The following is a 16,777-nucleotide window of genomic DNA, read 5'->3' on the forward strand; positions in this document are numbered from 1 at the left end:
TGCATGCAAACTGATGCATTCTCGTCATCGCCGTGAACGGCCTGGAGCCCAAACGCATATCTTCTCTGGATAAGGTTTCCCAGTTCCTGATCCCGTGCGTGCGTGAGTGGTAGCCAAGGAAAATCCGCCGCCGCTGCTCGCGAGGGCTAGCCGGCCAAGTGCTACTCCACTACGCGATGGTTGGAGAGAGGAGCGCTGCGTTTCCAATCGTTCCATTTTTATTTATTTTTTTGAACAGAGAAAGGCACCCTAAGGTACCAATGTATTCAGCTCACAGAATATTTTACAGTCAAGATTACACCATCTGCTAGAATAAAGAGAAAGAAGAACTACAGATGTAAAAAAAGAAGAGCTGAATAAAGACATATGAGAGAGCAAGGAACAAGATCCTTGCTGAAGAACAGCATGTCCTAAGAAACAAAGGAAGAGAAGGGGAAAAGGAAATTCCAGCTTTGACAGCAATCTCCTTCTTTCCAACAACCGAGCATAGACCATCAGATTTTTCCAGAGACGCGACATCACGCGTCGGGAGCGCTGTGCGCCACGCCGGGAGGGCGTCGGGAGCGCTGTGCGCCGAGCGGAGAGGCCTAGAGACGCCGACGCGCATGGAGCCCGAGGCCAGGTCGACGCCGCCGCCGCCGCGTGCTGTGCCCTCGCGCCACACGCCGGAAGGCGCCCTAGCCCTCCGTGCAATTGCTCTGCCAGAGAGTGTGCTGATAACGTGTTAGAGTAAAACGAGATTGAAAACGAAAGGACAATCAGTACCGATTCTATTGATTCTCAAGTATATATACATCTGGAAGAGGTGGGAAGAAGAGGTGCCTGTTCGGAAGCATCTCTTCCGAACAGGTAACAATAGAGAGAGAGAAGAGACATGACTATTCGGGGTTGGACACACCCATTTGCTAATGACTATTCGTTAATTAACATGTGCTAATTAATCTACTAATTAACTCCTGACAATTAAGAACTTCCATGACGAGCATAAACAACATCGGAGACAACGGGTCGCTTTGGCGGAGTCCTCATCGGTGAAGAAAAGGCCTTGCAGAGTTGTTAAATGGTGATGAGTTGTTCGAACCACTACTACAAAAACTAATGGCGCACTGTATATGTGGTGCGCCATTACTAAATACTAATGGCGCACCATGTGTTGGTGCATCATTAGTGTGCAAATATTAATGGCGCATCATATCCACGGTGCGTCATTAGTAAAAAAAATTAATTTTTTCAAAACTACTAATGGCGCATCGTGGGATGGTGCGCCATTACTAGTTGAACTAGTAATGACGCACCACTCCCACGATGCGCCATTAGTAATTATGTTTCAAAAAAAATTCAATTTTTTTTAATTTTTATTTTTTAGACTACTAATGGCGCACCGTGGGAGTGGTGCGTCATTACTAGCTAGTAATGGCGCACCGTGTAACTTGGCCACCACCTCCACCGAATGCACCCCCCCCCCCTCGGACCGCCTTTTCAGTTTAAAAAAATGATGGAAATGTCAAAAAAATAAAAGAAAATAAGTTTCCCATGTGATATGTGGTCTAGTTGTTGGCAAAATTTACAAATATGAATTTCGACTTTATTTGCAAAATCTCTCTGGAAATTTGTAAAATTGGCATAACTTTTGCATACGAACTCGGATTAAAAAGTTTTTTATATGAAAAATCATCTACTCGAAAAGTTACGGAGCTTTCAAGATCGAGAGGCAAAAAAATTTAAAAAATTTCAAACTTACTAGTGGCGCACCATGGATGTGGTGCGCCACTAGTAACAGAAAAAAATTGGTTTTGAAATTCTTTTTTTGAAAAAAAATTCAAAAAATGATACGTAATATGACCGGGAAGTTTGAAATATTTTTCAAAATTTCATCATAATCATGAACATGAACAAAGTCCTAGACATCAATAAGGTATAATAAGATTGATATGCTAGATATATCAACAAGTGCCTGTGAAGTGAGCTGTTGCCGTTGGCGGCGCATGCAGGCGAGCAGCTGGGCGGCGGCGCTGCCGTTGGCGGCGGGGCGGCGCGGCGGCGGGATCTGGCGTCGCCCGCTCGGCCCAGATCTAGGCCCTTCGGGCCCCATCTGGGCCTGGGTGGGCCGGCGGCGGGGATGGTCTCCGGCGTGGCTTCTGGGAGGCGGAGGAGATGCGACGAGCGGCTGGGTGCCGGCGACGACGACGTCGGCCTGCTGCATCGCGGCCGGCGGGGCTTAACGGGCCCGCTTCGGGCCTGGCTGGGCCAGGGGTGGCCCGGCATGCCCCTCTGCCACGTCCGGATGGCTACCGCGACAGTGCCGGAGGCACGGGCCTCCCGCATGACGGCGGTGGAGGTGGTTCCCTCCCGCTCGACGTCGGTGTTGCTGCTCCCCTCGTGGTGAGCTTCTCTCCGATCCTCTTGGCCTCATGGTGGTGCTCGTAGTGAGGCGGCGTGGGTGGCGGCGGTACTGCGTTGGCGCATGGTGGTGGGCGACGGTTTGGCAGGTACGGTTGGGCGGTTGGGGTTGGAATGCGGGAGAAATCCCTGCCGGCTTTGGCCCCGACGCGGTGACACCTGCGGGTGCCACCATTCCTTCCTGGAGGGTGTCGGTGGTATCCACCCCCCACCTCCCTCCGCGTGCCCGGGGAAACCTGAGGACTCGTCCGGGCAGCAACGTCGTCGGCGTCGCATCCCTTCTTGGAGGTGCTGCTTGGTACGCGGCGGATCGGAGCCTTGGTCTGTGGTGTTTTGTGTCCGGTGGGCGCCGCGGTGGCGGGTCATCCGCGCTTTGCCAAGCTGCCGTGGTTGGCATTTGTTTCTTCTTCTTTTTCTTGGTGTGTTGTGCTGCTCGCCACAGCGTTATCTGTACTCGATGTTGGTTGCTTTGGAATACAAAGCGGGGGGAAACCCTTTTTCGGTAAAGTGAGCTGTTGCTGGGATTGGATAGAACTATGAAGTTAATCGTGCTTGGGCTGGAGTAGTGTGAGGATGGGTGACCTTTCGAAAAGTTTGACCATGAAGTGCGATTTGATCTGAGATTAAGCATATTGACCCGAGATTAAGCCACAGTGACTTGAGATTAAGAAAAAAACGAAAAAAATTTGAAAAAATTTAAAATAAAAATTTCTGAAAAAAATTTGAAAATAAATTGTTACTAATGGCGCACCACAAGTGCGTTGTGGTGCGCCATTAGAAAAAAAATCTAATGGCGTGGTGCTAGTGGCGCACCCGTAGTGCGCCATTAGTAGCGAAAACAGGTGCGCCACTAGCAGCCCTTTTTCTAGTAGTGAACTTTATAAGTATGGGGAAACATCATCTGAAAATGTTGACCATGGTGGTCAATGAGTTATAGGCATCGCTTGACAATTGTAGATTAATCGTCAACAATATCAAGATAATTAAACTAGTTTTCAAATAGAGTCTAGATCAAACTATCAATCACATTGTACCTGTTGAATCTCTGGAGCACGCGCCTGTGAGCAATACATTATAATATAGTGTAAATTTCTCTAGTTATGTAGATCAACATTAAGACTGTAATCTAACTATACGATCTATCGCCTTCCAATTATCAACGTGCCTAACACAAGGCCCCAAAGTAAACTCCGTCCAGGGTTCCCAATCCTAGCCGCTAACACCAAAGCTTTCTACATGCCACTGCCTCAATACCCCTCTTCTTCCTTGATCAGCGGCCTAGTCAATGGCAAGAGGAGTGGGGACATGGCCATCTTGTTTTCTTTTTCTTAGGTTTTTTTCTATGGCAACATGACAAAGTGGTGTTGGCCATGGCATGTTGGAATAAGGTCTCCCGGGCTCTTTCTACCTCGATGACGTTTGACCCTGCAGCGACGAAGGGCATATGTTGACTCCGAATCTTGGCAATTGGTGTGTCTTTTCAGGAGAGCTATTTGATGTTCTAGCCTGGTAGCTGCTAACATATACTCCGTATTTCTATATATACTTGGCCAAACTTATGGAAGTTTGACTAAGGCTTCCGAGTAATTTGAAACGGACAAAGTAGGGTGTTTGAAATTCCTTGATTGAAAAATTGCTCAAGAGCCTCTACGGTTGGAGAAGGGGTTCTTTACTCCACCGATATTTTGTCGAAATTGCAAGCAATACCACAACAAAGCTCAGAAACCTTTCGATTTGGAGGGAAAGAAGGACCACATCGCTTCATTCATTTCAAGAAATTGCTACTGAATCTAACTGGCCACAACATGAGAGTGCTCCAGTGGGAGAACGAGCTATGCTCAGTTGGGCCACGGACGAAGAACAGTTGATTAACTACACAAATGCAAAATCAAGAAATGCTCGGGTAGAATTCACGAAACAGAATAGGAAATGGTCGCCCGCCTTCTCCACATGGTCGGATTGGATAGATGCCAGGATGTGCTCCTTCAGTTCGTGTGTACACAGCACAATCTCAACTTTCAACTCTGCATTCCAGAAAAAAAATGAACTTAGCATCAGCATGTAGCCAAATACTGGTGTCATCCATAAATATGTGGGTGCCATCACAACAGCCAGCTAGGAGAATGTTCGGATGATCTCGGTTCACATCTGCATACTCCACACACACACACACTCCCCAGTTCCAAAAGAAGTCAAATAGATTACTGCATGTACGTTGTGGGGTGATATTTGCTCCTTCAAATTCTGGAGTTTCATACATACTTCATCCGATTATATACATCCAGGACTTCTCTTCAGAAACTTCTATTTTTGGTTCGTAAGATAGCTAGCTGGTCATGCCGAGCAGTTTCTCTTCAGAACCTTTTAAGTCTACCTTTCTATTACCTCCGTCCCGAATTACTTGTCTTAGATTTGTCAGATACGGATATATCTAGGGAGTATTGTTTTACCTAATCTTCATTTGGGCCAGAAAATCCACACCATCACAATATTTTATCATCACAGCGCACATTTCAATTGATTTTGGGCCAAATGCATGTAATGAAAAGGCATACTCCCTCTGTCACCTTTTACATGGTGTCCTTGTTTTGCATGATTTAACTGTGCTTCAGAAACAATGTCTTATACTCCGTATGTCATAAAGATTATACCATTGGAAACTTTGTTCAAACACGAATCTGATAAAACAATTTTTGTGGAACATAACCCATGTCTGGTTAGTCAATTAATGGTCAAAATTGAGTTTTGAAATGCAAGTGTAAGGAGTATATTGTTGTCCAATTACCATTTTTGGTGTACTCCAGCACTAATGAGATCTGGATATCATGCTAAAAAAAGATATCTGGATAGTTCGATAAGAACGTGTGGTCGAGAATCCAAATCAGGACTGGTGGACATCAAATATCATGACACTTAGTATGTCTTCACGTCAACTCTCCACAAATTTGGCTGAGACTCACTTCCTAACATCCAATTTTATAATTTGAATGGATAAAAAAATGTATGACAAATATGTTTGCCTAGCACAAAAATGCATTAGGAAAGATATCTATGTACGCCAATGTAACCCACAAATATATTGCTTGACATGCTACTTTTTCAACAAAATATACTACTCCCTCCGTCCGAAAATAAGTGTCTCAACTCTAGTACAACTTTGTACTGAAGTTAGTACAAAGTTGGGACACTTATTTTGGGACAGCGGGAGTATTACAAACCAGTACAAAAAACAAAAACAGAATAATATAAGATAATGCACCAAACATGTGTATCTTTTGATGAAGGAGGCCGGAAGAGTGTTTGCTTCCATTACCTAAACAGTGTCTCAGCCATATAATATCCCAAAAATGCATAACAAAAAATTACATGAGGTCTGGTAATGCCAAAATGAATGGTGAGATTGCGTGTAATCCTTGAAATGCAGATGCAGCAGATCTGACAACATTGTGCAAGCTGTGAAGTCAGTGGGAGTACCCAACTACACATGATGATGGCCCCATCGGTGGCATGAGTCATGTGACCGGGTCAGGCTGTGAGAGGGTCAGGGTGGCCTGATCAGGCAGAAATGGTCCATCGTTATTGTTGTGGCATTACAGTCGTTCATCGTTGGCCCTGCCCAGTCATGGGTTAAGGTTTTTGGTTAGATGAGAGGGCTGTAAACTGGCGAGGGTAGGATGGGCAGGTGGAGGATAACACGTTCAGTGAGTGGCTTGTCAATCTAGAATCTCCTTTCGCGATGTCCAGATGTCATGATTGCACGAGTACATCTAAGGTAGTGATTGCACACAACACATCAAGTTTAAAACAGATTGATTTCAAGCATACTGATATGCGACGAGTTAAGAGAGAGAGGCAATACCTTTGATGAGTCCATTAAATTCCTTCCCGAGTTACCAATATCATCTCCGAAGTCAACAACACCTTCAGTATGCTCCTCCTTATTCTCTGTAGCAGCTTCTTCCTGCATGCCAAAGTTACAATAAGCAGAAGAAAACAATCATGTTATGAAAATGGGAAGGTTACAGACACACCATCTTTGATGAATTGTTTTCTAGTCTGACATTACAAGTGCCCCCCATATCATCTGCACTCTTACCATGCTCCTGTTTATTGCCAATATCACCTTCCTGCATTGTGCAAGAAAGAACTAAACCACATGTGATCAGTTTGTAAGAGGAACTGGCATGCAAATCTCTGCACCAGTTGGACTGTTTCATACAGATAGTTTTGTTCGTATTTACATGAGCAAAATAAGCACATCTTACCTCTAAAACACTAATAGAACAAAAGAATAAGCTTGCAAGAAGGTTTCTCATTTCTCTTGGCTTAAAATTAGTGCAGCTGCAGTCTCTAGCTAGCTTTGCAATCAAATGTAATTACATGTGTAGATTAATAATAGTCTTGTCAAAGATGCCATTAAGTAAATATTCCTGTTCTCAGTCTTACTATAAGTATGAGAAGCCAATATCAGTACTGACCTCCTGGACAGCTTTACATAGCTCCTTAGGTGTGTCTTTGGAGTTCAGTGGGTCTGTATCGTTCATGTCTTTGGAGCTCAGTGGGTCTATATCATTTGTATCACCGTGCATAAGATAGTGAAGTTACTGCCTTTAATTCCAAGTATATAATACCGCAGATAAAAGAATTACCCCTAAACCATCAATTTTATCATACTGGAGTTTTAGCCTTTATATGGCTAATTATCATTGATACAGACCTTTTCAGCAATTCCTCTACTATTCCCTTGCTCATGAACCTCTCCATCATTGTTATTACTTGGAGGGCAGATCTTCCCTTTATCAACATCCTCCTGAAAGCCACAACCAAATTAGATCATAACCAAGCAACAATTTCATCATCAATCAGTAATCATTTAAAACGTTCCAGACCATTGCCGCATCCCCATCACTCAAGGGGCGGTCATTCATCATACTATCAACATCCTCCTCAATCAACAACCAAATTAGAATAACAAACAGTATTCTCGTGATCTCGTCAGTGATGAATAAACACTCGACAACTTTGCACGCCATCATTACCTTCCTGTCATCATTCAAGGAGCCCATCTTCTCCAAACCAACATCCTCCTGAAATCAATAACTAAACCAGATTAACTGACCAGCAATGTCACCAACCATCAACAACCACCATTTTAATGTAACAAGGTACACACCTTCGCTGCATCCTTGTGACCATTCTGCCCAGCATCAGCATTGTCCTGCGACAAACAATTAAATCAGACCAAGTACGAGGACAGTATCGTCAGTGAGCGACCTGCAGAAACAAATGGGCTGAGAAACCTTTGCCTCGTGAGTGGCGGCGGCCGCAGCGGCGCTTGCGCCCTCCCTGGCAAGGAGCGCCTGGCCCAGCCTGCCGCGGGGGTCGATGACGATGCCTGGCAGCCGCTTGACGTCCCAGCCGAGGACACGGCAGACTGCGGCGGCGAGCGCGCGGTGCGCCTGCGGCCTCCCGACGCGTGTGGCGGCGTGTGCGTGCCGCACGAGGCTGATGCAGTCCCGGAACCGCCTGGCCCGGCCCTTCTTCACATTCCTCCCCACGCACGCCATGCACACGAACTCCCCCTCCCTGTGGCTCCGCTCGTAGTAGCCCCGCAGCGCGGCGTCCCGCTCGAAGAGCCCGAGGAAGAACCCCGCCACCTCGTCCCAGCTGTCTTCCGACTCGGGCCCCTCAACCTCGTTGCAGTCCTCGCCCGAGGCGCCGCGCCTGGAGAAGAACTCCTCGGCGGCGCGGAGGGCGTCCCGCTGCGCGAGAGAGGCGGTGGAAGGCTGCTGCTGCGGCCTGGGCGCGGGGGAGACAGGAGTGGAGTTGGGCCAGGAGGAGGGGGCCGTGGGGGCGGGCGCGAGGGACCAGTCGGGGCCGCCGTATTCGGCCTCGGCGGCGCGCTCGATCCTGCGTCGCTTCCGCTGGTCGGCGCGGGCGCGGGTGGCGCGGGAGACTCCGGCGGGTGGCGCGGGATCCCCGGCGGGGGCGGACGGGCCGCTGCGGCAGAGGGAGTGGAGGTAGACCACCTCCTCGAAGCGGCGCTCCTCGTCCGCGTCGTAGTGCGGGGGCGAGGCGGCGGCGCGCGCTGCCGCCTGGCCTCCCTCGCAGGCGACCGCGCGCCGTTCCCGGCTTTGGCGCGTCATCGGAGGCGGCGGCGATTCCTCCTGGCGAGCGGGGGATTCGAGCTAGGGGAGGGAGAAGAAGAGAAAGGGGCGGCGGCGGCGGCGGCGGGCGCGACTGCGTGTCTATTTTGGTTGCGGGAGAGGAGCCCAGGCGGTTGGGCCGCCAACCTCTAGTATATACTGCAGTACCACGAAAATTCATCACATAATATATCATTTTTCACGCTGCTGAGTATTTACTTCTACTAGAAAAACGCTTGTATAAAACTTCGTGAATTTTTGGCTTCCAAGGACATTACCTTGGGTCCCTTGTATTCTTTTTTAACATCAACATTAGTCATGTTTATCTCTCTCATACTATGCCAAAAAAATATAGAGAAATATACACTTTTTGTAGTATCATGTGTGACATATATATAGATAAAAATAGTTATTTGTATGTATCCCTTCTGATTATGTAAAATTCGATGAGTATTCAGTCCCATCCATCATAGTTAGTAGTGACTTTGTCAATTGACATTTTCAAAGCATCATCGAAAGCAATTAGCTTTTATTTCTAATCTACAAAGGTGAACATATAAACAGATTTAATACAATTTTGTACTAATTTTGTATTAAATCAACGATCCTTATTTTGGGATGGAGGGAGCACTAAAATTTTAAATTAAACTAAGCTCATATGCGTTATGTAATCATTGATCAACACTTTTTAGCCGAAGTGAGTTGCATCGTTCTTTTCATGGACTGAGTCGCATTCCAATTTTAATAAATTTTAGGCTAACTTATAAACCACTTTTGGTAATTATTCTTTAGAAATAACTTGTTAGGCTATGTGATATTTGTCATTATATAGAAAAAAACATGTGACATTTCTCTCATAGCAAACCGTCGCTTTTCCCTCTAAAAAAGGCAAACACCGCTCATTTTCCTCCTACCTTAAAAAAGCAATTCACTCTCTCGCACACGCTTCACAACACAATGCTCACACTCACGTCTCACTCTCCTGGCCTGCTGTCCCCGTCACAGCTTCTCACTGTCACCTCCCCTCGACACCATATCATTCTGCCCTCTCACTGCCGTCTTCTCTACCCTCCACGGTGTCCCTTGCATTGCTACGAGCTTATGGGGGAATACCATCTTGTAATCTTTAAAATTACGTCAATTTGTTCTTGTACTTCTACATTGACACATATCATGCATGCTTTGAACTTATAATTTTGATCTACCCACGTGCTCCATTGCCTGCCAATGTTAAATAATCATATAAAAGGAAAGAGAATAAAAGTAAAAGTGAGTCTACAAAAATTAGGAAGAAAAGAGGTCGTCGAATCAAGGTCCCCGTCACCGTCCTACTCCTACTGGCCAATGCACGAATCTGGTTGCTGGTTGTATGTGCCCGGCTGCGTACCCGGCTGCTAGGCGTGCACCACTGGCTCCGAGTCATCCACTGCCCCGTCCTTTTAGCCTCCTTCCCCGCCTTTGTCATGAATCATCTCCAATAGTTGTCTATCCACGTCGTCATATGTCGTCTCACCCGATTGAGACATATCCATGAACAAAGAGCGGTCACAGAGGTGATCCACTCCCGATGTTTGCGACCAGTCGAGTTGCGGTGATGCCAATCAACGAAATGAGGTGGTGCGATGTTGATGCCAATGCAATATGGCACGTGCCCGACAGCGATGGCCGAGGATTACCGACCGATTTTGCTTGGTGACGTTTAAGTAGCGTGGCTGATATTGCTTTGGCCAGGGAGTGTGCATGGAAGGCGATGACGGCGGCGGCACCCCTCGTTCGAGGCCCCAACTGACACCTGCACCGCGTCCACGATCCACCCCGCCTCCCGAGACACCCTTCTTTTTGCCGGTTGCCCCTCCTCTGCCTTCGCTTTGAGGCGGCAGGCTTGCCGTGTCGTTGAGTTGATCTTCTGGGCGGCCACCTCCGCAGCTGCCACAGATATAGCTACTGTTGTACTGGTTACTCTTTAAGATAAGCTACTTGAGTTCAGACACATGCATTAAATAATAGGGCTAATGATAGGAGCTTTCTTCTTTGACCTTATCAACCGGATGTTCCTTTTTGGCTGCATCCAAAAGATAGTAATGAAAGGGTGTCTAGAAGTTAGACTATAAGTAATGGTGACATGTAATGGTCTGAGAAATTGATTCAAATAAAGTGTCTGAAAACATCATATGTCATGGTCATATTTATATTTTCTAGCATGCAGATGGACAAATTCAGCGTATCAATATAAAATATGAATCAACATGTTAAAAGCATATCAAGGGAGCAGTGAGTTGGCGGCTCTTGTCCTCTTATTCCATCTTTCTGCATTTTTATTAGCCTTTGAATACACCAGTCTTTGCAGATAAGCCTTTTTTGTGTGATGGGCGACTGCATTAATATTTTGTCAAGTATACTTGGTGACACATATTGAACTACATACTTCTTGTTTGTTTCATGTCACCTTTTTAAATATATCTAACAGTAAGATTTTCAAGATCCACTCCCAGCATAGACCCGCGTTAAGGGTGGAGGACCTCTACCTGGTGCACAACACTGAGCACGTCAGTGGTGAGTCTGGTAGGAGAGGGCAAGCCAGGCTGGCCGGGAAAGGAAACGCGATGTGGTGATGGTGCCGGGGAGTGTGACCAATTTACTAAACCAAATAAAACACTTAAGCATTAGGGCAAAAGCCATTGCTTCCTTCTAACCACCTGGCACCGAGGGATCAGGCACAAACTTATTGCTTCCTTCTGACCACCTAGCACTGATGAATCAGACACAGAAGCAGCAACAAGGATAATACTTATCTGTACTTACAATCTGTATGCCCACAGAGTGATTTCATGCATAAGGTGAATGCATTAATTTTTTTAAAGGTTGTCTTAGTTCGGAGTTTTCTAGCTCAGGATGATGTTCATATATTTCCGACGAATGAAAAATATCTGTAGCATTCGACAATACACCTTTTCTTTGTCATCTGGTTCATCTAATTTTATATCACCTGATTCTTCGAAAACAAATGGTACGATGCAGCTGGGAATGGAAAGATAAACTTTTTTTGTAGCAAACTTATTAAACAACTTGTCAGCATGAAATGGGAGTGTGGTATATGTGAAATTAAATACAAAAGGAGCACATAATTCGTGCTTATATTTTCTTTGTTGTGATATCCACGTTGTTATTTTTTTAGAACGAAGACACCGGAGACGTCCGGCTTTAAATTAATAAAGCCCACATAAGGCAGAATCCAACAAGTTCAACACAGTACAGCATAAAGAAAAACGGCCGCAGCCAAGGTGCGTTACATGCTACCGGCCGAAGCTGCGAGGGAATGAAAGAAAGTAGCAGCAGCGTGCAGGCAGCCAGTCCAAAAGATCACATCCAACGGCAAGCTAGTGGTGGGCACCAATCTGGATCAACTGTATTCGCTCCATAGCCTCCGTCATCCGGTCCGCATCACGCCGTTTCACCAACGGCGTCCATGTCTGAAGGAACAAGTGGCATTTGAAGATAATGTCAGCCGGGTGAGAAGGAAATTTGTGCTCAATAGTCATCTTATTACGTGTAGTCCAAATGGCCCACAGCAAAGCACCCACACATCTCCATAACACACGACCGAAACCGCCCCTATGAGCGACTAGAATAGCGCGAAGGTCCGAAGCTGAGCGCGGATTCCGGTTCTGATCGAAAGCCTCCCTAACCGCACTCCAAGCAAAGCGTGCGAGGTAACAGTTAAAAAAGATGTGGTTGGCATCTTCATGATGGCCGCATAGTACGCAAGAGCCGTTGGAAGGCCCGTTCCTACGAGCGATATTATTGGAGGAGGGAAGGCGATCACGAAACATCTGCCACAAGAAAATTTTGATCTTCAAGGGGATAGACGCTTTCCAAAGCCCCCTAGCTATGTCCAGGCTCGGCCCCTCGGTCAGTTTGTTGTACAAGGATTGGACGGTAAATTTCCCCGAGCGCGAGAGAGCCCAGGAGACCGAGTCGGCCTCAGGGCGAAGGACCACTCCCGCCAGAGCAGCTACGAGCCCGTCCCAACATGCTCGTTCGTTATCGAGGAGGGGTCTTTTGAAGGATACCGCGGGCGGGTTGGTGCGAAGCGCGTCAGCCACTAGAATATCAACGTTAGTGGCTAACCGGTAGGCAATGGAGTGGCTTTTCCACAAGGGTTCCATGCCAAACCAATGATCCAGCCAAAATCGCGTTGAGGACCCATTGTTGACGCAAAACTTGGCTCCTAATGTGAATGCAGGCATAACTTTCTGGATCCCATTCAAAAAGGTGATCCCTTAGCTTTGGAAGTGAGAAAATTCCCATCAGGGAAGTATTTGGCGCGAAGAATGTCCGCCCAGAGCCCCTGTTCGTTTTGGGAGAGTTTCCAAATTCACTTGGTTAGGAGTGCGACATTCATGAGTTTGGAGTTAAGGATCCCAAGGCCTCCGAATTTCTTAGGGCGGCAAAGCGCGGCCCATTTGATCAGGTGGTACTTCTTTTTTATCCCAGTTCCTTCCCAAAAGAATTTGGATCGGGGAGTATCAAGCTTGGCACGAACCCCATCAGCCAGCAAGAACATGCCCATCATGAACAGAGCAAGGGAAGAGAGGCTGGAGTTAGTCAGGATCAGCCTGGCCGATGAAGCGGTGGGAGCAATGAAGATTGACACTGCGCCTGGCCCGGACGGCTGGCCGGTCGCGTTCTTTCGCCGATTCTGGCCTGTGTTTAAAGACCTCTTCTACGGGATTATTAATGGGTTTGCGTTAGGTACGGTAGACGTTTCGCGCCTAAACTATGGTGTTATCAGCCTCATTCCCAAAGTCAAAGGGGCCGACACTATCAAGCAGTACCGTCCTATCACTCTTATTAACGTGCCTTTCAAGATCTGCTCTAAGGCTTATGCGACCAGACTTGCCCCGGTAGCGCAGCGTGTTATCAATCGTAGCCAGTCAGGTTTTCTCAAAGGTCGCAACATTCTCGAAGGGACGATAGTGTTGCAGGAGACCGTCCACGAGCTTAAACGCACTGGGCAACCGGCCGTGCTCCTCAAGCTCGACTTTGAGAAAGCATACGATCGCGTGAACTGGGAGTTCATTCGCGAGGTGCTGACTCGGAAGGGATTCGAGTCAGGCTTTGTTCATCGCATCATGCACCTGGTCTCGGGAGGCCAGACTGCTGTGTCGATCAACAGAGAGGTTGGGAACTTCTTTCGCAACAAATGAGGCCTCAGGCAAGGGGATCCCTCCTCGCCTCTGATCTTCAACTTTATTGCGGACGCCCTCTCAGCCATGGTTCATAAGGCTAAGGACGCCGGTCACATCCGCGGTGTGGTCTCTCACCTTATTCCAGGTGGACTCACGCACCTTCAATATACGGGCGACACCTTGCTGCTCGTTGAGCCTGACGATCATAGTGTAGCCTCGATCAAACTCATGCTCCTTGCTTTCGAAATCATTTCCGGCCTTAAGACTAATTTCCTTAAGAGCGAGGTGATCGCCATTGGGATGGACTCTGCTCGCTACTCGAGTCGCCAACCTGCTTAATTGCAAGCTAGGGAGCTTTCCAATTAAGTACTTGGGCTTGCCTATCTCGGATAAATGCATCTTTATTCTGGAATGGGAGCCCTTGTACGGCAAGGTGGCAAACAGGGTTAGCCCCTGGCGCGATATCCACGTTATTGAAAGAGTTTTTTCTTTGTTTTTCTTCTCCTTTTGCCAAGCGACGTATTGAAATGCACGAAACTCAATGAAGGAAATAAAAGTTCATGTTCAAAACTCACAAGCTTTAGCTAAAACTTTATTATAAAATTCTAAAGTTCTTTAAGAACAACTCCCCAATCTACAGCTCCATCTGCTTGTCCATGAAAGGGTCCCCAAATTGACCGGGATTTCGAGAGCGAGACAATCTTCAGAATGCTAGTTACACCAAAGTTGTATGAATAATAAATTAGCGTACACTAAACTTGTTATCTACACAAACAAAAATGCACTGCTTTATGTACAAAAGGGTCCAAACGGATGTAGCAGGATCGTTACTAACCTGCAGCTGCAGCATGGGAGAGGTCGTGAGTGGATGTGCTTGCGAACACTGCATGCAAGAACTCTCCCACAACATAGCCTTGATCAGTACAGCAAGCTAAAGCTGAAACTTATTATCCATCCATGTGCCAATCTATGAGACTCTCACAAAACAGTCCTATATATACATGTAAGTATTAGTTCTAATTGGCTAGCTAGGAGAAGAGGTAACTAACCAACAAGAGTTATTACAGTACCTTGGAATTAAGGCCGGATGAGGATGAGGACCACCAGAGTAGCTGTTCCCTCATTTTTCACGAAATACCCTTCTTGGAAAACCACAAGAGAATACACCAATCAAAATTTGAAATACCCTTATTGGAAAATCACCTTTACTAAAAAGGTTCATCGCGTTATGCACAAGCAAGCGCACACATGCATGTATTATAAACAAATTTTGCTTTTGTAACAAGCAAGCAGACACACGTGCAAGTATGATGAACAATTTTGCTTTTGCTTTTTTACTGAAATAATATCATTATACCTTCTAAAAAATCACTTGATCCAAGTCGACAACTCGGTTTCATTTTCAAGAAAGATCATAATATACATCACTATGAGAAATATCAAGTGTCATTGAAATTTTGAGAAAAGGGCATTATCAGACTGCAGAGATGCCTTGAACTATGAAGACCAATCTCTGAAACAAAATAAGCAAACTCCATCACATCCTACTGAGAAAGTTCTCTAAGAAAAGATTGACATGTCGAAAGATGATATGCCAAGCTGATGGCGATGAAAGATGGGTTGTTGCACCGATCATTGCATGGCCTTTGAGCTTGCAAGTTCGCAACATGGATGAAAGTTGTATGAATAATTAATTACACACTGAACTTGTTATCTACACAAACAAAAAATGCATTGCTTTATGTACAAAAGGAGCCAAACGGATGTAGCGGAGTCATTACTAACCTGCATTTGCAGCATGGGAGAGGTCGTGAGTGGATGTACTTGTGAACACTGCCTGCAAGAACTCTTCCACAACATAGCCATGATCAGTACAGCAAGCTAAAACTGAAACTTATTTTCCATCCATGTGCCAATCTATGAGACTCTCACACAACAATCCTATACATGTAAGTATCAGTTCTAATTTGGCTAGCTAGGAGCAGAGGTAACTAACCAGCAAGAATTATTACAATAACTCCAATCATTATAATGCAGGTGCAGACATCTTACATTCTTGTACGACATGCTATATTTGAATACTTGCTATATAAGAGTAGAATCATTATACTTAAGCCATAATACTAATCCTTAATCTACAATTCCGATGAGGATTTGCCGCAAAAAATAAAGTCACAATGTAAATATTCAATAGGAGGAGCAAACAAAATCTTTCAGTTCACAAAGTAAGAAACCGATGCATAGATCATCATTAATAAACGTGCAAAGAACTGGTTTGGGATAAACATTTTAATGACATGTGTTCTATAGACTCCCGCGACATCACAAAATAAAATAAAATAAAATAAAAGGTGTGCAGATAAACAGGAAAGGGGATGTTAACTGTGTTACAACAAATCAACATTATTTATCATAAACTTTTGCTGGAAAACTGATGTAAAAAAGCCTTTGCTGGAAATTAGTGATTAGAGGTTTAATAAGTAACAAGGGGAGGGATATCTAGATAATTTGCAGTACTGTAAACTGAGGGCATAGACAGCAAAGAACACCTAGTCACAGAGGCGACACTCACCAGCAAGCAAGTAGTGCACGCACAACGCAACCGTCTTAACCCCTTCACTCACTTCTTCATGGTGTAGTTGAACTGCTTCCACCCCAGGAATCGTCTCTGAGGCGCTCAACGCCCAGCTAGAAGAAGGTATTCTTTGAGGTCACACCGGATGCACCAGAACACTGGATACAGTAGGCATCGGCTAGCTCGCAGGCGTGCCCTGGATGCACCATCCGATCATGAGGTTACCAAGGTGTCAAATCAGAAAGTATTAGTTTGTAAGGGATACACTAATTGATATGAACTCAACATTCATGGATCTGAGTCTCCAACAAATATGAAAAAGTATCTCTGAATTGCTCAAAAATAAGGACGAAACTCTTAATTGTTTGAGACAAACTGAAAAGGGTAAACTTGTGACTTTTTGACAATAAAGTTTCCATCTCCTGTGAATAGATGGAGGGAGGTAGCAAAGATCAGAACTTAGTAGA

General features: G+C 45.7%; 1 protein-coding gene across 11 annotated transcripts; it reads right to left on the reverse strand.

Moving 5' to 3' along the window:
• Positions 1-4,202: 4,202 nt before the first annotated feature.
• LOC125520128 (uncharacterized) lies at positions 4,203-8,700 on the reverse strand. 11 transcript variants are annotated; one of them, XR_015612374.1, is made up of 7 exons: positions 7,701-8,699; positions 7,574-7,618; positions 7,440-7,487; positions 7,118-7,210; positions 6,432-6,547; positions 6,260-6,361; positions 4,203-4,424 (listed from the first exon to the last, which is right to left on the reverse strand). XR_015612374.1 is itself a non-coding variant. In XM_048684952.2 (7 exons), exons 1-7 carry the CDS (start codon positions 8,544-8,546, stop codon positions 4,419-4,421), a joined length of 1,230 nt encoding a protein of 409 aa, XP_048540909.2. In that variant the 5' UTR covers positions 8,547-8,698; the 3' UTR covers positions 4,203-4,418. The 11 variants fall into 11 exon arrangements, 5 of the variants coding, with proteins under 5 accessions (XP_048540909.2, XP_048540910.2, XP_087394167.1 ...); XM_048684952.2 differs by having other exon boundaries at positions 6,432-6,527; positions 7,707-8,698; XM_048684953.2 differs by having other exon boundaries at positions 6,462-6,527; positions 7,701-8,698.
• Positions 8,701-16,777: the final 8,077 nt, after the last annotated feature.

This window comes from Triticum urartu, chromosome 7A (genome assembly GCF_056163025.1).
Source record: "Triticum urartu cultivar PI428250 chromosome 7A, HENAU_Tu73, whole genome shotgun sequence".
NCBI lineage: Eukaryota > Viridiplantae > Streptophyta > Magnoliopsida > Poales > Poaceae > Triticum > Triticum urartu.

Coding starts and splice junctions, on each gene's coding strand:
- LOC125520128 (XM_087538042.1), bottom strand. CDS start 8,546: ATGACGCGCCAAAGCCGGGAACGGCGCGCGGTCGCCTGCGAGGGAGGC. Junction 7,619..7,700: donor CCGCCACTCACGAGGCAAAG/GTTTCTCAGCCC, acceptor TGTTTGTCGCAG/GACAATGCTGATGCTGGGCA. Junction 7,211..7,439: donor CCTTGAATGATGACAGGAAG/GTAATGATGGCG, acceptor TGTGGCTTTCAG/GAGGATGTTGATAAAGGGAA.